We start from the raw sequence: 23,217 nt of genomic DNA, 5'->3' as shown, positions 1-23,217 counted from the left end.
TGGTGGAAGGTGGGGGTGAGGCGGCGAACACCGGGGCCGGGCGAGGCTGGGGCGAGGCGAACTCTGGGGCTGTGGTGGAAGGTGGGGGTGAGGCGAACACTGGGGCTGGTTGAGGCTGGGCCACTGGGGCAGTGGTGGCAGGCTGCATTTGTGTCGAATCCTTTTGCCGTTCTCTATACTGCCTCTGATACTCTGCATTTTTAACTTTGGCCCATCTTTTTTTCTGGGGGTTCTGACGAGCTCTTGATTGGCGCCTGAGCTCATTAACATGGGCTCGTCTTTCCTCCTCAGTCATGTCCTTCGGTTTCTTCTTTGGCCTGTCCTCATCCACTGAGCTGTTGCAGTCACGGCGGAGCTCCCTCCTTTCTTCAGCTCTTCTCCTCTGTGCCATTTTCTTCATTCGAATCCTGGAAACGACAAAATGGTACTGGTGTGTGAAAATAGTGACCAACGATTCAAATATACAAATTAAATTGTTTGCCCATATGTCTGCTGAAAAAACAAAAACATTTTACATCATCACATGTACATGAAAAAGGGGGCTGGGATTGAGTTGCTTAATGTTTGCCACTGGCTGTAGAAAAATTTGCTCCAGCTAAAAATTCACAAAAGTAGATTTAAATGAGTTGCTAATTATGTCTTGTGGACACAAACAAACCTTCTCTGCTCCCTTTCCTTCTCCTTTTCAGCTATCATAGCTCTTGTATGGGGCTCGGTGTCCCATTTCGCCTTCTTTGCATCTCGTCTCGCTTTGGATCGAAGTCTTTCCTTCTCAAGATGAGCCTCATACTTCTCAGGCTCCTCAGCTTTCCATTTATGGCGAAGTTGGGTGGAATTGGAAGGCATCTAAAATGGACAGTGCAGCAAATATAATGGGATATGTTTGAAATTAAGTAAAGCAATGGAGTATCATCTAGATTCTAGATCTATCCGAATATGAAATAGAGATTTAGACAAAATTAGATTTAAATCAACTTGGAATTAATTTCCGTGGAATCAAGAACACTAAACCACGTTATTAAAGATTTTAGAAAATAAAAATGCCATAAAATATCATTCCAAATCACCATCTTCTTGTCCAAACAAAATGACAGCGCAATTATAAGACTCACTTTGGGACGACCGCGCTATTATAAGACTCACTTTGGGACGACCGCGCTATTACAAGACTCACTTTGGGACGACCGCGATGTATGGTAAGACTGGGCTTGGGACGACCGCACTAAAAAGTACCGAAATTGAACATTCGAAGGTCCTGTTGAGACAATGACCAGCTAACTGACCAACAAAGCCGCTAGCGTCATGTATCGATAACTGGTATACGATGTTGCACTCGTAAAAATAATCATTTACTTGTAACTGTCAAGAAAACAGGAGTTGAAGTGGGTTTTTTGCTTTCATATCGCGGTCGCCAAATCGCGGTCGTCGCAGTCTTACAAAAAAAAAGGGGTAAAAAACATTGCAAAACACTTACCTTGGGCGAAAACACAAACACAGTTCAAGAGACCCGCTACTGACGCTAAACTAGAAAGCCTCAGTTTCGTATCAGGTCGTCGGCGTTTGTCGGAAAACTACGGAAAGTGCCGACTTCAAACGTCAATTCTTCAAGTCTTACAAAGAGTGGATTTTTAAAGACGGCTCCAAATTTTCATAATTTTTCGGAAAAATTAACAAATATCCTCTGAAATAAAATTCAAATGCCTACTTTACTGATACAAACCAAAAAAAGTACGATTAAACACTTTGGAAGTTCAAAAAGTGTTGTTGTTTCAGCGGAAAAGTACTGCCTTACGAGGCTTAAAAATGACCTTGACTTTTCTGGCTTGGCAAATTTGATCAAAGTCACGTACAACATTTTTTGTTTGTTTTTTAGCCAACTGGTGGTTTCTAATTTCATAATACACTCATGGATTTGTCGATATCAAAGATTTTCATATGAAATACGAACATGCTGTGAACCTGGTGAAAGTTGGGAATTGCCGTAGGACCGGATCTTGGCGTTTGAAGCCCTTTAAAGTAATATTTGACCCATAAATAATTAAAGCAAACACATTTTCTTGATTTTCCTGTTTAATAATCGTTCAAACAATGACATAAAACAAAACAAATAGCAAAGTGATGTTTTTGGTAATTTTTATTCAAAATGAAAGTTTCAAACTGTCTCCCAGGCCCTTACCGTGAAATCTGCCATATGACCTTATGCAGTTGCGAGCGCCGTAAAACCTCTACTAAAACTAAAACTAACTTATCCGTAGTGAGATATCCCTGGTCCTCCAAATCCCGTTCAAAGAAATAAATTTATGCAGTTTGTGCCTTTCCAATGCGGGACTTTATTTCAGCGCCTGTTCCTCCCTCTCTGTCAATTATACTCCCAAGATAGCAGAAGAATTTGACGTCTTCTAGTTCATTTCCCTCTACTGTGACCTGGTCCTTTCATAGTGCATCTATTTCGGGTGTGGATCCTCCATCCAACAGACATCTGTTTAAAATTCTTGTCTTTGCTTGCCTCTGTTCCTGAGTGTGTGACAAAAGTGCCTAGTCATCTGCAAAGTCCAGATCGTCCAACTGTGTCCATGGGGTCCACTATATGCCGTTTCTGTATCCTCTTGTGGTTTCCTTCATCAGCCAGTCGATTGCCAAGATAAAGAGGAAAGGTGATAGTAAACATCCCTGTCTCACACCGGTCTTGATGTCAAAGCTGTCAATGAGCTGGCCATCATGTTTAACCCTGCAATATGTCCTTTCGTACATGCTCCTTATGAGGTTAACCAACTTCCGTGGGATTCCGTAATGTCTCAGTATCTTCCACAGTGTTGCTCAGTCTATGCTGTCAAAGGCATTCTCATAGTCAAGAAAGTTGACGATCAACTGGGAGTTCCACTCCAGGGACTGTTCTACTATGATCCTCAGTGTAGCAATCTGGTCCGTGGTTGACGGGTTTTTCCGAAAACCAGCCTGTTCATCCCGAAGTCTTGGATCCATTGCAGACTTGATTCTCTTGAATTGGTGATTTTGAATAAAGACTGCTGGCACTGATCCTCTAAAACTCTACTAGCATAGACGAAATGACCGGTTTCCTGTTAGGCAGATTTCAATTAAGGGATCGAACTCGCTGACAAACAACTCAGATCTTCGTGTGAGCTAGCTGAGGAAAGAAAATAAAGTGGTATGACCTGAGATATTTGTTTTAAAATCTTTTAAAAACACATCATTATATAATTGCATGTCTGTATGTTTTTGGGGGCAAGTGACACCAGAGGTTTTAGGATTATTAGTGAATTTTTACAACACCATGTGGTCACAACAATTTGAAGCTTACTGAATGAAAATGATCACTGAATAGGCGAGCTTTTATAACAGTCAGACTATTTGACTTTGTGAGTGGAACAAATATTTGAACCAATTAAAAATCGCTCAATTTTCTGGGCAGAGCTCACATCATGCATATCTAGGTTCTGTGTGTGTGCACACCATGGACCATAAGCCATGTGTATATTTTGATATTATTTTTTTCTTCCTTTTTTAGGTCCAGTGAACAGAAAAATACTGAAATTATATTGTTACTACTTACATTTTACGTTTTTGTAACTTAACTTTAAGTTTTTTAATTGTTTTTTCAGGGTGATATTGTTCGTAAATTGAAGTCAGAAGGAGCCGTCGAAATTGATGTCAAGAGGGCAGTTGCAGAGCTCAAGCACAAGAAAAAGGCTTTGGAAGATAAGGTACTGTCACTCCTAAAACAAATTTAATCTGACTAGTGACTTTTTAGCATCATCCCCATCTTTTTAGACCAGGGGCACGATTGTATGTGTGAAGGTCTAGTGGTTTCTGGTGAAGAATTAACAACTTATAGTAATTGGAGAGTTATTACTCTTGAACTGATTTAAAATTGAATAGTGAGCATTTATAATCAGGATGTAATGACTCTTTTTACTGCCCCGCTGTTGGAAACAAGATTGTATGACAGAGGCACATTTGAACGCAAGACAAACTATCAGATGCATCCTCCTGTAATCTTTGGTTCTATAAGCGGGAACCATTTTCAACAATGAATTACTGTTGAACTTGGTTACAAGGATGTTCGTAAAATTAATGCAATAACATAGTATATAGTATAGTTAAAGCATAGTTATACAATTACATGCTAAGGTAGGATATGAAAATCTGAAGGATTGGATAATGTGAATGTCACTGGGCTAGCCTTATCAAGTCATAAAGAACACAAATCACAACTATTTTTCTCTCAGGGGCAAAAATTCATTTCACACACTAATGGTTTTCTGGAAAGTTTACTGCAACAGTCATAGAAAGTAAGGTCCCAGTCCACCCCCCCATATCTCTACTTTTGTACGCCTTCCTATAACAACAACCATCTTAGCACTGAACTGACAAAATACTTGCTCCCCACCCATCACGTCTCCCTGCCAGTCTCTTCATTCTGAATCACTTTCCCACGCTGTTTCTTTGCTTCATTAATTACCATTTTCGATTTTCTTTTGCAGGAACTGGAACTTGCTCCTAAAGATGACTTTGATAGGTTGAAAATGGAAGACTTGCTGAAGCAGAGGTTTTTCTATGACCAAGCGTTTGCTATCTATGGGGGTGAGGCATTTAACGTCCATACATTTTGTTCATGTTTAAGTTTTAATTGAGTATGTTTATAAATATATGTATCACATTGAGATTATTGTTAATAAAGTTTTAGATTTCATGTTTTGTCTGTTGATGGGTGTTTTGAATATTTGTTATGACCTTTGACTTATATTGTATCATACTGTTAGCATCATCGAGGAAGGTCTACAAAATGTCAACTGAGCTGTCTTTTGCCATAAGTCTTAGCTTTAATGATCAAATATTGAGTTTGAAAAAGGCAATGCATATAATTTCTTTTGGACAAAAAGATTTACCTTGATTAAATTTCATGTTTTTTTTCAAAATCTAACTTTTCAGTAATAAACAGTAGAGTCCGTTTAAATTGAAATCTGTAAGACTGCTGGATTTTCTTTGGTATATGGTTTAAAGAGAATGCTCAAATAGAATTTTAAAAAGCGGGGATTTTGCAAAGCTTGACTTTTCTTTTCTATGGTTTGACTCTGCAGGTATCAATGGCCTATATGATTTTGGCCCCATGGGTTGTGCCATGAAAGCAAACCTGCTACAGGCATGGAGGAAACATTTTGTTTTAGAGGAGCAGATGTTGGAAGTGTGTACTGCTATGCTCACCCCTGAGCCTGTGCTTAGGTAACGAGAATGGTTAAGTGTATATTACTGTTAGTCTTTGAGATGCTCATTCTGATGAAGACAGGTTGAAACCAGATTTAGCTTATTAAATTGTGAGATGTCAGTTGAGCTATTTGTAATGATTCCATATCAGTTATCATTAAATCAACCTTGCAATCAAGCCAGTTTTAGATATTGATAGAGTGTGATCATGGACAACTATAGTCCATTCACTTTCTCATGCCCATGTTTGCATCGCTGTATCTCTTTTTATATCTTGACTAAATACATTGGGGATTTGCTCATAGGTTTTGAATGCTATTGGCCTTCAGGAACATTTTTATACCATGCAAAAATAGAAGCTGTTCCTGATTTTGTTTCTTTGTGTATTGTGAAAAAACGACCTTGTTTGAACATATGCATGCGCTTTAGAATGTTTTAAAAGTAGTGTCCAGGATGAATGGATATATTTGCTTCATAGCCCATTCAAAAGCTTTTGATCTTGTCAGACGTAGTGATCTCTGGAACAAGCCAACGAAAATTGTGTCTACCAAGGCATTATTTACTCGTTTTGTAAATTATCTCTAACTTTGGCTGAACGAATAGATGAGTCTTTCTTGCTCATTAGCCTTTGGTTTTTTAAAGAATGGGTTTTAAGACAAAGTTACAGTTTCTTCATATTTTTTTAAGCTTTAGTTACTTTGACTGTTCAATGATAATTTACATTAACAATAACATTGTTCCTGTATGTCTGACATGTACCTATCAGATCCTGGGCTTGTTATGAAAATTTAGTGTATTCAAAGAATGGTTGATGTTTATTTTGAAGTATTTTGTTGCAGGGCTTCTGGGCATGTGGAGAGATTTCAGGACTACATGGTGAAAGATCTCAAAACTGGGGATTGCTACAGAGCAGATCATCTCATAGAAGGTGAATATTGCTAGCTACAGATCCCCTATTAATAAGTTGTATTGTGTGAAAAAATTTCATCTCTTTTTTTATGTAAGAATATTTCCATATAGTAAGAATGTCCTTTCAAATTGTTTTTTTGAATTTTTTTTTGTTTGTTTATGTGTACATTACTCATACTTTTTCTTAAGCAGTGGTTGCTGACTTAATGTTATTGAACAGTTGTTGGTTTGTATAATTCATAATACATGATAACGAACTTATCACGATCTGTGCTGCTGATTGATTGCTGCTCAGCTCCTACTTGTGTCTGCTTCTTTTGTGCTAATCTACTTCTTGACTAAATTTGACCATGATCATATTGACTAGTGAGTAACGACAACTCAGCAATAACTACTATGGGATAGTTTCTGTTTATAAACTTATAGTTTACCTGTTAAATTGATGATCTTCATTTTGGCATTTTAAAGTACTACATTTTCTGTGGGGACCAGACATGTTACAGCGTTTGGTGATCATTAGCCAAAATATAGAGGGAAAACTTGAGTTTGGTTTTTGAGTGCTAATCTCCATCCTTCCCACAGCCACATTTGAGAAAATGCTGGATGACAAGAAAACTGCTGATGAAACCAAAGAAGCAATCCGGGCTCTCCTTCCTACGGTAATTTGTAACATCACTATTTAATCTGTTTTCTTTAATGACTTCATTATTTGTTCGGTGATATATATTAGAATTTTATGTAACTTATTTATCCTTTTTTTCCTGTGTGTTTGCTATTAAAAAATAAGCTCAAACATTTCCACTGAAGTTGTTTTTTTCCCCCCGACTATATTTCAGTGTAATGCCAATTTATTGAAAGCCTTTAATAAGAATGACAAAACAAATGCTTGTGAAGTTATGATTAAAGGAGTATGGGAGAATGTTCAAGGCTTCAGGGGTACGTTTTTTTCTTCTTCAGATTGATGGCATGAGCAAAGACGACATGGGGCGGACTCTCAGGGAGTATAACATGAAGTCGCCAATCACTGGAAATGATCTTACAGACCCTATTGACTTCAACTTGATGTTTGCAACCTCAATTGGTCCCACTGGTCAATTGAAAGGGTCAGTTCAGCATCAAATTTTGCCGTAAAATTGTTATTTGAGCTTAAACAGGGACTGAATATGTGGCCAAATTATACAAATTTGATATAACAGAGGCTCTATCACATTTGCCATCCTTTGTTGAAAGACGTCTACATTGTTAGGTAAAAAATCTCAGTTTGAGGGATGTTTGCATTATCTTGAAAATGTCAGTACGTATGCTCTGAAGAAAGAAAAAGATTAAGAGCGACAAAAAAAAATTCCCAGGTGCTTTTTTTCCTTTTCCATGCTTTCCACAATATACTCTAGCAGAAATGATAGTTTCCATACTTAATTTATGAAGTGCGTATTCAACTTAGCTAGCCTAGGGATATGCCCCTGTTTACCTCTCATGCAAAAGTACCCTGTTCATTTCTTGGTTTGTACAGTTGATATGTTTGGATTTTCTGCAGATTTTTAACTTACTGTGTTCTTTCGGCAGTAGGCTTGAACTGTTTTCTTAGATAAAGGAACTGGAGGACCATTGTGCTCATTTAACACTTACAAACCACTTTGATAGTTCAATGTGGAAGAGCGCTGATCTGAATTTGCTGCCTTAAAGGCGAGGGAGCCAACAGTCTTTTAACTCTGTAATATATTTGAAGTTTGGCCTACCTAAGTAGTGATCAGTTATGCTGTGGAAGAATGTCCACTCCTCTGAGGTGTATCGAGAGAAGTGTGATGAGAAGAGATATGTGAACTCTGAATTCGTCACTTTGATTAGTTAAATAATCTTGGAACTTTTTGTTTTCAGTTTCCTGCGACCCGAGACAGCTCAGGGTATCTTTGTCAATTTCAAGCGCCTGCTTGAATTCAATCAAGGGAAGTTGCCGTTTGCTGGTGCCCAGATTGGTGATTCCTTCAGGAATGAAATCTCACCTCGATCTGGTCTCATTCGTGTCAGGTGGGCTAGCAAGCGATTTCGTGATTCATCAAACATTTCATGTTATTATCACAAAAAAGTAAGGCAGTCAGATTTTAAATACTGTAAAATTCGGGTTATAAGCCAAGACTTTTTTCCTCAGCTTTAAACTCTGCAGCTTAAATAACAGAGAGGCTTATTTGTGGGTATTCCTGATTGCAAGAGCATCACTCCATCATCTATTCTTAGCGTACTCCTAGACCATTAAAAGCTGACATATTGTCCTCAACACCACACTTTAGTGTACGCCTAAGAAACACGGTCCAACAGATGGGTGAGTACTTTTTTAGACTCACATGGAGACGTCTAGACGGCCGTGGGCTGAAATCTACAAGCTTACACTGAAATATAGGAGGCATAGGGGTCTCGCAGTCTCAAAATGAGCGATTCGTAGGCTAGATTACTGTAAGTCATTTACCAGTATTTTTTTGATTCTGTGACGTACATATCTGTGTTGTATATTCTGCTAGGGCTAATAAAACAATGCTGCTTATTTTTTAAATAAAAATTCAGATTTAAAGAAAAATGTAGTGGGTGCGGCTTATTGCAAGTACTCTCAATAACCCGAACTTTACGGTAGTTGAGAAATAAGTACAGCAGAAAGCTTTAAGTTCCTGGTTTTTCCCGAAATAGGTCTAAATACTAGGGCTGTGAAAATTTGTTAGAGGAGTTGTCCCCACTGCTGTCTTTTGCTTTGTTGGTTAAGGAACCAGATGGCTACTACAGGACATTTGAACCATGAGTTGGGTGTTTTTTTACCTCAAAGAATGCTCAGGATATAATTGGGTGCGAGTTATTGTTCCTTGGCAAGGGATGAATTCAGACATATAGTGGCTATTGTATGTTTGTTCATTAGTCTGTAAAGAATTAAAGAATTATTGTCTAATTTCTGTAGCCAGTTTTGTTCTTAGATAGATAATAGTACACTTAATAATACTTTTGCTCTTTTTGTATTGTTTAAAAAACTTTCAGGCGAGAAGATGAGGGGTAAAAAAAATCTTTTTAAGAAATCAAATATTTTATTTTTGCTCCATCAACAGAGAATTCACAATGGCAGAGATAGAACATTTCTGTGATCCCACTGATAAGTCTCATGCCAAGTTTCCAAAAGTCGCTGATATTTTAATGACCTTGTATTCTGGCTGTAACCAGATGGATGGCAAACCACCAGAGAAAGTGACAATTGGTGAAGCTGTGAAAAGTGTAAGCAAATATTTGTGTTGATTATTTTTATTTCAAAACTTTTAAGTGTAGACAATGTCAAGCTGTTTTTACCCTTCCAATTGAGTTTATACCTTTAGTTTGTTAATGTTTTTTTGTTCGCGGTTTATGCAAGAAGCGGTCATTTTGAAGATTTTTTGCTGCCTTTAAATACAGTTGTTACAGACAAATCTTGTTTATGACAAATAAAGAATTTTCAAAATATTGTTTTGTGCATCAGTAGTTTAACTTTGAGTTGTATCTAACTTGAGTTTTACGGCAAAAGCAATGATCAACTGAGCTAAATTGCATGTATTTTAGAGAAAGAGATATGCTTCCCCACAGCTTAAGTGAAAGATGACTTAGACACCGAAAGTCATTTGGACAAAGGGAAGCAACTTTAGAAAAAGCAAAGAAAGCGGTATTTTGCTTGACTTTGAAAGCGGATCATATGTTTTATATTGCATATTGTGAAGATTGTGCTTTCAGATGTGCACTGTTCAAATCTTTTTGACCTTGATTATTTTACTCTCTTTAATAGGTTTTGACTTCGTTTCATTGAATGGATCTTTTGTGGTCATTGCGCAATAAATTGTTTTCATGTTTGTGCTTTTTTTTAACAACTGATGATTGCTCTTTTGTTTTACTGTTCAGGTCATGTTAGTACCTGCAATACAAGTAGCCCAATTTTGTCATTTTAGCATTTTCTTTCTTTAAGCAATAACAATGTTTTCAAGTTCATTTATTCCCCATATTGAAATGTGTCTCTTGTTCACAGAAACTCGTTGCCAATGAGACACTTGGTTACTTCATGGCTAGAATTCAGCTCTTTTTGATCAAGGTCGGTGTTGATCCAAGCAAGCTGCGTTTCAGACAGCATTTGTCCAATGAAATGGCTCACTACGCTTGCGATTGCTGGGACGCTGAGTTAAAAACCTCATACGTAAGTGAGAGAGTTGAAATTTATGCAATAAATAAGTTTTTAAGACATCTCCGTACACATTTATGAGACTGTGGGGTTTAGTTAGAAGATTTTGAATCCTTTTTTCCAGGATTTACAATTTTTTTTTTTGTGAATAGTAAAAGACATGGGCTATTAACTTGGATTTGATGACTTTGTTAATATTTAGACATTACTTGGTTGGATTTTGCCGTGGCCTATACCCTGATGCAGGGTGAGAAAGGCAATGATGACTTGGTTGGATGGGACGCAGAAATGACCAGTTGACAGTTTATCTATGAACTCAGCGAAACTTTTTCTTTCTTGTCATCATGTTTAAACAACTTTATCTTTTAGATTTAAAAAAGGCCTTTAAAAGAGCGTTAGGCTGGTGGAATTTTGTGTACCTTAGAATTTATAGTTTGAAATAGGCATGCTATGTCAGTATTGAGCGGGGGAGGTTGTGTTTGCAGTTCGGAAGGGAACTGGTTTTTTGTTGATGAGAATATGAATCTCATTTTATCTCTCTGTCTCTTTTTCAGTTTCTCTCGGTTTCCTCACTCTCACGCACACACACGCACACACACTCACACTCAGACTCACATACACATGTACACTCTCTCTCTCTCTCTCTCACACATGCATGCTCATATCAGCACCCTCGTACATTCTCCCATTCCTTCTCACACTTTAATTATTTAGAATATTTGATAAAGTATTTTGCTTTCAGTGGTAACTTCCTAGAAAAGAATATTCTTTTATTCTAGATTTGATCCTTGAGTATGGAAATCAAAGCTTTTCACAACTCGTGTTATAATATATTTTGTTTCTATCCTCAGGGCTGGATTGAGTGTGTTGGCTGTGCTGACAGATCGTGCTATGATCTCACTCAACACACCAAATCTACTGGTGTGAAACTGGTGGCAGAGAAACCACTGCCAGCTCCAATATCCTTTTAGACTTGCTGAGTGAATTATCAGATTTTCCCATCTCTCAAGTTACAAGTGTGTGGTATAATGAACTCTTTTTGGTGACTCTTGATGGTATACACTTGTTTCCTATTTATCAATGAACTTTTGTATTGTATCTGCCTTTGTCGTTTGATATTTATTTGCCTATCGTTTAGTGGATTTCTTTCTGAAGTTTTCAAACTCGAGACTAATAGCTTTTGGTACCAGTAGTGTCCTTTCCTGAAGACTTCATCAGAGTGTAATAAGACAAATGAATTGAACTGGCGTCTAAAATGCAGTGGTTAAGCACTTCACCTTTGCCTGCAGAAAGTCCGAGTTGGATTCCTGTGTTGGGAGAACTTTTATTTAGTACAATATTTCGGTCTTTCTCCTGGGATGATGTGGCCCTTTCTGCCTTGGCTGGCCCTTACAGGCAGGGTCGAAGGTCAAAGGCCACCTTCTGAATAATATAAATTATTTTGATGGGGGTGTGGAAAATACGTACCTTAAAAAAGAAAAAAATGTCACTTGTGCTATTTTCTCCTTAACCATACTCACCGAACCTTGGATATTGTGGAGTGTGTGCCTCAGAAGGGGCCACTTGGTAAGTCTTTCAGGCAAAATGCTAAGGCCATCACGGAGCATCTGAGCAAGCTGTCATCTGAAGAGGTCAACAGTGTGGAGCAGGCACTCAATGAGACAGGGTAAGTTGAAGGCGTCTGATGTAGGCGTAATTTTATTATTACTATGCCTTGATTGCCCATTAAAAAGATGACTGTGATACTACTGACACCTGGTCACAAATACATCTGCCGTAGTAATATGATAAAATAAATTGTTAACACATTACACCATAACTCGCCCGGAAATTCCCTTACACGCTCCACCCTAACTCACCCTGAACCGCCCGCACGGACCTAGCGTCTTTAGAAATGAAGTCTCGCCTTGACGAGACTCGGGCCGAGATTTTGATTTGCATAGTTATTACAAAATGTTTCTTCTTTCGTCTGATACCGAAACGAAATTTTTAGAGCTAGTAGTTTTAGAATTAGAGCCGATCGAAGTGCGATTGCGTTACCGACACTTCGAAGGTGTCTCAACCTGTTGGAAAGCGATACAATTGAGTTCGAAAAAGGAAATAACGATGGATTTGAGCAAAAACAAGCATATTATTATGACAAATCAGATGACTCAGATTTTGATGAAAACGTTGTAGTTGTAGCAAGAGTTTGGGGCGATTCAGATTGATCAGATGTAGAAAATCTAGAATTTAGATCTTGGGCCTGACCACGAGGCTGAGAGTGAGAGTGACGTGTCGGACACCCTGATTGAACTAAAGTTAGAACATTTCCAACAGTTTGCCCAAACATAAAGTTATATTTTTCTGAAACTGCTTTCATTTTCCTTTATAACTTTTATCGTTTCAGGATTGTTGGAATTTATTTAGCGTTTAAAAAATGATTTTTAAACGCTTGTATTCACGGGAGATGGGTTCCTTCCCCTTACTTAGGATCAAAGAATGGACTTTCTTTCCAGGCCCTTAGGTGTAATGTGTTAACTTGCAAACCGCAGGGACCGCTACAGAGTTAGGCAGTTGAAATTGAACTTTGATTGCAACATATTGCATGGGTAGGCAGTGAGTTCAGACAATTTAACACATTACACCCTAAGGGCCTGGACGGGAAGTCCATTGTTAGATCCTAAGCAAGGGGAAAGAACCCACCTCCCATGAATACTTGCCTTTAAAAAAAAACATTAAAAAAATACTAAACAAATTCCAAAAATCCTGAAAAAATAAAAGTTAAAAAGAAAACTGAATGTAGTTTCAGAAAAATATAATTTAATGTATGCAAAAACTGTTGGAAATGTTCTAACTTTAGTTCAATCGGGGTGTCCGACCCGTCACTCTCACTCTCAGCCTCGAGGTCGGGCCCTAGATCTAAATTCTAGATTTTCTCCGTCTGATCAATCGGAATCGCCCCAAACTCTTCCTACAACGTTTTCATCAAAATCTGAGCCATCCGATTTGTCACATGCTCGTTTTTGCTCAAATCCATCATATATTTCCGTTTTCGAACTCAATTTTGTCGCTTTTCAACAAGTTGAGACACTTTCGAAGTGTCGGTAACGCGATCGCACTTCGATCAGCTCTAATACTTAAACTAATGGCCCGAAAAATTTAGTTTCGGTATCAAACGAAAGAAGAAACTTTTTGCTATACTATGCAAATCAAAATCCCGGCCCCAGAGTCTCGTCAAGGCGAGACTTTCGTTTCTAAAGACGCTGGGTCGGCGCGGGCGGTTCCGGGCGAGTCAGGGTGGAGCGCGTAAGGGAATTCCCGGGCGAGTTAGGGTGTAATGTGTTAAGTTTTTGCTATTTCTTTTTTTGGATGTTTTGCAAAATCATGAAATGGTTTGTTTTAAATGAGCATCATATTTTGACTTTATTATGATATTTGTTCTGTTCCTCCCTTGGTTCATTTCTAGATTACCATTTTAGTAACACAAATTTGCACACTGAGTTGTCTTAAAAAGTGGTCAGTTTTTCTGAAGTTCAAAGATACTGATGAATGATCAATGAAGAGACATGATTCAAGTGAGTACTTAATTGTGATGTTTCTTCACTCTGATCATGATGTTTTAAGGACTGGATAAGGCACGTTGCAATCAATTAAAAAAAATTCATTTCAGGTCTGTCAACGTTGATGTAAATGGTTCAAGCTTTGCCATCACCAAAGATATGGTGCAAGTAAAGAGATATCAAAAGACTGTTCATGGTGAGCAATTTATTTATCGTGATGTAACTTGGGTATACATTTATCATTATTTGCTTACTGTAATTGGCTTTTGAAAAGTTCTCTTTAAACAATGTTTTTATGCTGAAAGTTTATTTGCTTTCAGCTATTGTTTTTTTCATTTGACCTGTGCTAAATTTTAAATAATTTCATATCAGACTGTTTCCTTAAACGGCGTATGTTATAGATTATGATGAAAATTAATTCAAAAGATAAATATTACATAAGAGTGGTGCTGACAACTTTCTGTAATTGCTGTTTCTTTATTGTTTCCCTTTTGATTCTCTTTTTCAGTGGAGGAATTTGTTCCATCTGTCATTGAACCCTCTTTTGGCATTGGCCGTGTCATGTACTCTATATTTGAGCACAACTTCAAAGTCAGAGAGGGGGATGAACAAAGAACGGTAAATATATATAAGTTCCTTTTGTGACAATAAATGTTTCATTTGCAGAGGACATACATGATTTCTTGTCATACTTTTATAAGAAGTTGGTAAAAGAAACCTGATCTGTTGAGTGTATTGTGTAGTTTTAGTTTCAGGGGTATAGGGCCAAACTTTTGGTGGGCTGATTCATTTATGACTCGCAGAGATTTGTTTTTCCCTCAGTTTTGTTCCTTATAGTATAGTCCGAGTGACTCTACCTGCTGAAGCTCCTTGGCATGAGATTATCAGGGTCAGCTGTGGTGGAAAGGATTCAACTGTGGCTGTGATCTTTTTTTGCATTTTTACTAACATTGAAGAAGTTTAGCTTCCTTCCCATCTTACTTAGCAAACCAGTAAATTTATAAACAAAAAGCTCGAAAGTTTTGAGATTAACTGTATCGTAAAATAAAATTGTAAATTTCTATAATGCCTCCTTTATACACTTGTTCTTAAAAAGAGGTGGAACCTCAAAGTTTAAAGGTCATCTCCAACAGGACCAAACGAAATGGGTGGAAAGCCGTAAAAAGTCCCTAAGGCAAACCAAGCATAGAATACCTCATTGAGGATTCGAACCAGTGTCATCCACCCCATAGTTGGGATGCTAATAATTGAGCTAACAACATGCCGTACATGGACATTTTGCATTAAAGAAAGTTTATTTAGAGATCCAAGTGTTTGTTGGGTGTCCAGTCTATCCGATTTTTTCGTTCATATACATAAATAAAATATGATTTATTCCCTCTTGGAACAATGTATCTTTTCAAAGTGGGCTGATTGACTAACAGTTCACATCATGACACGTTACTCTCATATGCAGTTGTGATATAGTGTATTTTTTGTGATTTTGCTAAGCTGTTAACTTTATATAAGGTTCTGAATTCACTGATTATTGACAAGAATGTTGTTGTATTCATAGTTGTCTCAATGATTTGTTTCAATTTGTTTCCTTTTCATGACTGTTTCTCTTTTCAGTATCTGGCTCTACCCCCAGTAATCTCGCCTTTCAAATGCTCTGTGTTGCCACTCAGCCAGAATGCGGATTTCGTGCCTCTTGTACAAAAACTCTGTGAGTAGCTCACGAATATTGTACTATAAAGTGGTAGTACGCAGTTAACCTGGCATCTGTTGTCACTAATTCTTTGAATTCTTCCATCAAAGTGTTGTGGACAAAGCTATGACACAGACCATGCAATGCAACAGCTTATTTAAGACAAGTTGGGTTTCTTTTTAAAATCATAAAGTGTCCACACTACACACATGAAAATACAAATTAATCTATTCTTCCTGCATGCTTTTCTTATTTTCAGACACAGATGTTGTACAACATGGTTTTTGTAGCCATTGTGAAAATTGTACAGATCTCAATCAATTAAGATTTGTGGCATAAAAATGTGATAAGCTTTCACTCTCTTTTTTAAGGCTGCTAGTGTATGCCATAATCAGATCTTTGTCGCATGAACAGTGGAGAAACCAGTTCTCGTGAAAGGAAAACTTCACAGCATTGACACTTTATTTACTTTCAGAGCTTTCGAGATGGGTGTATAGGGTTGAAGGGTGCTGCTTGTAGTTGCTACTTTTCTTCTTTTTTTCTTTTGTTTCTGTCTATCTTGTCTTTTCCATGCATGAAATGATTGTTGATCTGTTGATGTGCTTCTCTTCACTTAAAATAAACTTGAAGGCGTTTGAAACAAATGGCCGTAAATGATCTTAATTGTGTCTATGGGGGCATAAAACATGTATAATTACAATTACAGCTGCTGCTTTGACTGATATGGACATCTCACACAAAGTGGACAACAGCAGTGGCTCCATCGGTAGGCGGTATGCCAGAACTGACCAGATTGCTATCCCCTATGGTATCACTGTGGACTTTGACAGCTTGAAGGAGCCAAACACTGCCACACTGAGGGAGAGGGACAGCATGAAGCAGGTCCGGGCTCCGGTAAGTTGATAGTGGCGTTCATGCTGCTCCAGCCTTTAAGTCATTGTGACTGTGACAGTAGTTCCCTCATCTTTAGTGCCACTGGTATCAGTTTACCTGTATCGTTTTTTTCCTTATGTAAATGTTGCCGGGAATGTGTGTTAGAGGCTGCTGCAGGTAGGTCCTGTATCATTTGCCTCGCTATCCCTCTGTTACACTCTAGTTTTATATGTCTGTCCAATTTTTTTCTAGCTCCATATATGACAGTTATGTCAATGTCCTTATTCACTAGAACTAGCAATCTGTAATTCGTGGGTGGTTGGCGGGTGCTCTGCTGTGGTTTGCTCCTTCTTTTCTATAAAACATCTATCGTCCTTATCTCTCCTCCTCCTTTATTGTGTGTAACCCTCTTGTTACACATCTATTCTTCGGCACTTATATGACCTTATTGTGTTGCAAGTGCCGGGAAGATCTTACTAAAATTTGTAATTCTGAGTGTAGATTTGACTGCATTTTTTAGTTTAAAGGTAGTAAGATCAATAATCATTTTCTAACTAGAAACATGTACTGTTTATGAATGGCTCTCTGGTAATGCTCCGTTAATAATGAAAGTACTCTAGTCCAGTCTTATCACTCTTTGCTTGTTTTTCTAGAGGCAATTCTTAGTCCATTCATGATCAGAGAAGCGTGGCGATGAAGCTAACAGACATTGTAAAGCTCATGAGTTCTAATATAATTGGAAATTGGAAAAAAATAATCAGAGATACAATATCGAAAGCTCGTACAATTTGTTACTCTCAGGGATGTGAATTGAATCCTAGCAAAAAACAAATGTTTCAGTAGAAATGAGGGAGAGCTTGTTTGAAAAAGAAATATTTTCTATGTTGTTGCATTTGTTAGTCATTAAAACATCATGGTACATTAATTTCATTAAAATTTCATCTTAAAAAGTGGTAGATGTGGTGCTACTGATAGGTGTTTCTTCATTTTCCCTGTCTTTATTTGTGCATCTGGTTTTCTTTTCCCATGGTACTACATGTCCCCTTGTGACAGAGTGGTTTTGTGTAAATCAAACAAAAGAACAAAGAAGAGTCTGAAATAATAATATCTTGAAGATAGTCAATGTCAATCTTGTTTTTATTTCCTGTTTCAGGTGTCTGAACTGCCAGAGATCATAAAGAGCCTTGCAGATGGCAAGAGGACATGGGAGGAAGTACTTAACAATTACCCAATCTTTGAGCAGCAGGAAGCCAGCAAATAATACGTTTTTGTCTCATTCGATTGTTGTCGTGAGCAAAAGTTCAACAGATGTCAGAAAGTTTGTGTGAAACTGATTCAGTCTGAATTCGTTGTTGTTGTGGTTATTTTGTGATCATGTAATAGTTTTTGGTTTGTTTTTTTTTCTTCTCAGGCTCAACTTTGTGTAACTTTGAGGATCACGGCTGCTTGGGATACAAGCAAATGCTAAGTTTATATGACCAAATATCATCCACCTAAATGTCAAGTTGATGCAACAGTTGAGATCTTGAATTGTCTGTTGTTGTTGGAAAGAATGGAGACATGAAGGCACTAGTCAGTGGGTTGTGACAACCTCTGAACTTTTACATTGGCAGATTGGCAGACTAAGTCAAATCCCTTTAATTTTAGTATTAGCTTTTATTTTGTCCGTTGTAGCCAACTGTGATCTGGCACTGGTATTGAGTCTAGTGCAGGTTGCATTTTTTGTTTTGTTTGTTTTGTTTTGTTGTTGTTAAATACTACAACTTATATATACTCATATGTGCAAGCTTTTTGCAAGCACAATCTGTCATATATATGCCCTATTTTTTTGTTGAGCTGGTAATACTGGTGAAGGCATGGTGTACATTGGTTTTAGCTCTTGTTGATGAATTCTTCTGCTGTATGCTATGTTTCTGTCAAAGTATATTTTATGGAGCGAAATGTTTAAGCATCAATGGTTGCGTATGATCAGTAGTAAAGTCTGTGAGAACATCAAAGGCGTTCCTGTGAGCTTTTTTAAAAAATCATTAAGACTCATTAATTACAGTACAATAAAATTTGAATTAGTTGCACATGCTGCTCTGTTTCCTGCCATTGCAAAAGGATTTGTTGGCAGTGTCACTGATTGGTTGTGTAGTTCATGCATTGTGCATGTATTTTGAATACAAGGGAGGCAAGTAATCATTGTGTATTCATTTGAGGAAGAGTAGATCTTGTTTTGGTGGCAAACATTTATTTATGAGGATTGCCTAACTTGTAGACAAGCAGTCTTCATTGTCCATCATCAAGGGGTGAAATTTCCTTTGTCTATCAAAGAGGGGAAAAGTCTTAAGTATTAGTAGCAAAGTTGCAGGTCTGCCGTCTAAGCAGAGAGTACTTTATATTTCATATGCTCAGTGTCAACCGAGATCTCCCATACAAAGCTATTCCAACATCTACTCTTCCAGTGTCTCAATCTACGCAACCACCTGTAACTTCTTTCCTGACCAAACCTACTGTAGACAACATTCAACATACGGTAATGCAGTAGAAAAAACTTACGCTGACATACACCTTCTAAAAGTGGCACCTGTAGTATGTTGCTATGGGTGGAAGGATTAAGATCAAGAACTGCTGGACTACAATCAGAACAACTTTGGCTCAACTGTTTACTTGGTCGGCTCTTGTTTTGTTTAGTTTGCGAATGCTCTTTTTTTAGCAGTGAATGTAAGAAATAGCTGGGGTCATTTGTAGCAGTAAAGGACACATCTTTGTAGTTCATGCTCTGACTGCTCATCTTTCTCTTGTAACATTATGTGATGATCATTTTATCCTGGTGGGGGGTGAATGTATGCATGGCAGTGAGTACTGTTATTAATACTAGTGCTCTTTGGCTTCACATAGATGTGAACATGTCTGATTTTGTCTGTTTTGGGTGTTGGAAGTCAAATGAGTCTCTCCATGTCTTTTTATTTTACCATGTCTTGTATTATGATCTGCTCCTTTTCCTTTTTTCATCTTGGTCGAAGGTGCTGTCATTTGTAGGATTTTCATTACATAGTAAGTTAAACTATTTTTAACTTTTCTATGTCTGGCCTATTTTCCTTCTAAAGGGTATTGTCCCTTGTCTTTCAGAAATGTAAAAGGATCTCTTCGTCCTTTGTAGCCTATTGACCAGAATTTGTTCAGCTCTTCATGCATTTGTTTTGAACATATGGCTGTTCCTGCTGGCCTCAGCAGTCCTGTTTGTAAAATTGTCGCTGCCTTAGTGTGAGAATATGTGCAAAAAGAGGAGATAGTTGGAGGATTTCACTGGCAGGTCCTTTTTTTTCCCTCAGTTATTTCTGTATCTGGTTGTTTTTTCTCTGCACTGAGTGGCAGTTGTTTTGTCAATGTGCTTGTCTTTACTCAATTCGTCATATGATGTTGTTGGGACCTTCAACATTTTAGTCTTTTACAGTGACAATTGGGTACGGGTTCCGGTTACCTCAGTTGGTATCACACTAGGGTATCATGTGGATGGCCTTGGTATGAGTCTTCAATGGAGAGTTCTTGACCATGTTTCATTTGGGAGTTTTCAAAACTCTTTATCCGGTTGGCTTTGTCATTTTTGGAAATGGAGGTTGGTTAAGTTTCGGCAGATGGTTGGAATTGGATTGTTCCCTCTGTTTTACTGTCTGTTTGTCTTTACTGTTTTCTTGCGCTAAAACTAAATGACTGACTTAATGTACTTTTCTTTACTCAAACATTAAGATCGAAGGGCCCACCCACCTCTTTGATATCCTTACAGGTTGGAAAGGGGTGTTAACCAGTGCAATTAAAATTATCACATCAGAGAAAGCTATGGATTTGATTCCGCCTGCTCAAGGGGTCTGTGGGTGAAAAAATCTTAGAAAAGAAACAACAAAAGACAATGCCTGTGTGGACCAGGGGTCAGCTGTTGTCTCCATTGTAGGCTTCACCTGGTCTCGTTCAGCCCCTCTCCATGACCATTTCTCCTCCTTTGTTTCTTTATCTGCTGGACTTTGCATCTTTGTTTTTTGCGTAAGTGGCTGGACTTCCCTGCTTCTGTCCTTCTCATTTTATGTCTGATTTTCAGTGTAGTTTTTTTCTGGTACTATTTCAAGTGATACAAATTCTGAAAAGATACATGTATGTATGAAGATTCAGCATAATGATGTATACTGTGTTTTTAAACTGTTTTGTGCATTTTTAAGATCCTATATCGAGGCCATTGACATAGCTCTCTACTAAAGTTTAAAATTTCTATTCAGGCTTTTCTGGTCCTTAGAATTTTCTTGGACTGTAGGCTGTAAAGAGGATGTCAAATTTTTCTTTTTTTCAGACGTATTCTTATTACAGTATTAGTATTAAAGATATCATCTGGCCTGATGAATTAGTGTCAATAATTGAGCAACCCTAGTTTTTATGACTATTTCAAATGTGGTTGCAGAAGTTTTACTTAAGGGTAAAGAACCTTGTTGGCTTGTTTATGATTCTTTAAACAAAGGGTATCAATCTTTGATTGCCTGTGGAAAAGGTGCTTATATTGTTTTTTTCTGTAATTTACATTATGAATTGTTTGTTTCTGGCCAAATTAGTACAGTGGTATGTAAATTTTCATGTTCAATTAGAAATTCAAACCACATTTCTGAAGTTTATGAACATCGGAACCCGTCCAAAGAATGGCTAGTACTGAATATTGCTTTTGTCTTATCAACTACATATTCTTTTTGTTTTGTTTCATTAATTTCTCAACTAATTACTAACATTGCACAAAATGAAAAAATTCTGCCCACACTGAGAACAAATTTTGGTTGCTTGTATTTAATTCTGTTCTAACGGAGGAGTGGTAGTATTTTGGTACGTGTACATGTACAAGCTTTCTTGCTCAGAGAGGTAATGTACCATTTTCCGTAATGTCGGTTATCCTCTGAGTGGAAATATGTATAAAATTTAGATGCCACATGAGACCTTTTAAAAAATCCAAGTATTTAGTTTGTGACCTCACTTTTAAGACAAATGGACGCCCCGAGGCACGTTTGGTCCAGGATTATTGGGGAATTCACCATGGCTGTCCGTGTACTTAACTTTGTCCTACTGGGGATGGATGTCAGAATCATGTCAAAACGAATATATATATATATATATATATATATATATATATATATATATTAATACTCGAAGCAGTATTGCTACGACATGTTTGCTTGATGCCATGGATGATGGTTTAATTTAAGTGCCTGCATCTTACACATTTGTACTGTGTGGAAGCCCATACCATGCTGCAGTGGATGTTTCAGAGCTAGAGGCAGTTAGTTGGGTCTAGAAACTCCAATTTGACTTGTTAATTGTAAATAGGGGCCTAAAGACCTCTGAGGTTCAATCTGAGAATTGTGAACTTTTCTCTCCTCTTAGACCAGGAGACAGCTTATTAAATTCTGCTGGCCAATACCTCTCACCTGGTGCACAGATGATGCTCTTGATTCTCAAAATTTCTTGCCAGTGTGTTAGTATAAACGGGTTGATCTATCAGTTCAATGTCTGTTCATCTCTTCTTTTCTGGGTGCAGGTCTGGAAGCTTGTTATGTTGTGTGAGACCACCATGGTGTTGGTGTTTTATATCAAACGAAATTTGTTAGTGATGAAGTTTATAGTTTGAGTCTGCTTGTTGTCTGAATTTTTGTTATCTGACTCTTGAGATCTCTATTTCCTTTCTTCAGCTTCCTGTCCACGTGCAGTAGGGGACTCTCGTGGCCTAGAGACTAGAGGTTAAGGTGTTTGCTTCTCATTCACAGATCCTGGGTTCGAATCCGGGTCGGGTAGCGACGGAAACAATTTTCTTCTCTACAATTGTCTCCCTTCACCTCCTTTCCTGCTCTCAAGCAATGTTCTGTCGTTTGCTACCAACTGAAAATATTTAATGTGTCCCGCGTGCTCATGACCTTATGCAGTTGCGAGCGCCGTAACTTTAGTACTAAAACACTTAGATCTACCTACCACGTGCAGTACTCGACCCTGAAGGTGACCAATTTTTGTGTCAAGTAGAGAATTATTTTAAAAAGTTTTACTTCCACCATGACATACTTTGAAACAGTAGGCCTATAGAAATGTAAATTGCTTGTCACCGGTCCTGATGCTGTCTGTGCTCGGAATTTGGGAGGGGTGGGGTGGGGGGGGGGGGGGGCAATACTTGCACTTATCATACTCTTGATTCTTCACTCTCTCAATGGACCTTCAGGTTTTAAAGCATAAGAGTGCTGTTGTTCATATATTATAAAGATACATAGCTGTGTGTGCAGTGTTCACGTACACGTGTATATGTCGTAAAACTGTAAAACATCCTGGTCACCAGAGGTTGGAGTGAGGACAGAGTTTGGCCGGTTTGGTCTACATCACGATAGCATCAATAAGGAATGTAAACACGGCCATAATGTTGACCAGGGCTGAATAGCTTTCACTACTTTCAGTTGGATGACGGCCTCGCGAAAGTGAGAAAGTTAGCCTAGTCGGGACAAACTTCCTGCGGGCGCGCCTGCTCCAACAGACCTCGCCCACTAACAGCGGGTGAACAGGGGCGACAAACCCAACGGTGACGTCAGAGCAGGACTAGTCACGAGGCCAGAATGTGGCGGGAGAAAAGGCAAAAGTGTTGGTTGATTAAACGGTGGGCAAGCTGGTGTAGTGATCTAAGCCAATGCTTCTAACATAGTTCCCATGGTTACTATCTTGTCTGTTTACCTGCACTTCTTTATGGGCAGACTAATTATTTGATTTGTTTTCAAGAACTGATTTACATTTTTTACCTTATAAGGCCAGTTACATCTAGCTGA

At 38.0% G+C, this 23,217-nt stretch overlaps 1 protein-coding gene across 1 annotated transcript in view; it reads left to right on the top strand.

Annotated features, from left to right (window-relative positions):
* LOC101861714 (glycine--tRNA ligase) overlaps positions 1–21,191 on the top strand; it is a 25,120-nt gene extending 3,929 nt beyond the window's left edge. Inside the window, exons 2-17 of the mRNA XM_005092147.3 lie at positions 3,621–3,722; positions 4,503–4,602; positions 5,100–5,241; positions 6,063–6,151; positions 6,715–6,791; positions 7,090–7,235; positions 8,008–8,157; positions 9,216–9,378; positions 10,154–10,318; positions 11,155–11,262; positions 11,824–11,969; positions 13,956–14,041; positions 14,354–14,463; positions 15,457–15,550; positions 16,239–16,426; positions 17,559–21,191. Of these exons, the coding sequence (XP_005092204.1) occupies positions 3,621–3,722; positions 4,503–4,602; positions 5,100–5,241; positions 6,063–6,151; positions 6,715–6,791; positions 7,090–7,235; positions 8,008–8,157; positions 9,216–9,378; positions 10,154–10,318; positions 11,155–11,262; positions 11,824–11,969; positions 13,956–14,041; positions 14,354–14,463; positions 15,457–15,550; positions 16,239–16,426; positions 17,559–17,666 (1,974 nt within the window). The 3' untranslated portion in view covers positions 17,667–21,191. The remainder of the gene's footprint in view (positions 1–3,620; positions 3,723–4,502; positions 4,603–5,099; positions 5,242–6,062; positions 6,152–6,714; positions 6,792–7,089; positions 7,236–8,007; positions 8,158–9,215; positions 9,379–10,153; positions 10,319–11,154; positions 11,263–11,823; positions 11,970–13,955; positions 14,042–14,353; positions 14,464–15,456; positions 15,551–16,238; positions 16,427–17,558) is intronic.
* Positions 21,192–23,217: the final 2,026 nt, after the last annotated feature.

The sequence above is a fragment of the Aplysia californica genome, unplaced genomic scaffold (assembly GCF_000002075.1).
Source record: "Aplysia californica isolate F4 #8 unplaced genomic scaffold, AplCal3.0 scaffold00041, whole genome shotgun sequence".
Lineage (NCBI taxonomy): Eukaryota > Metazoa > Mollusca > Gastropoda > Aplysiida > Aplysiidae > Aplysia > Aplysia californica.
Note: the sequence above shows the minus strand (reverse complement) of the source record. Positions and strands in the feature narration are given on the sequence as shown.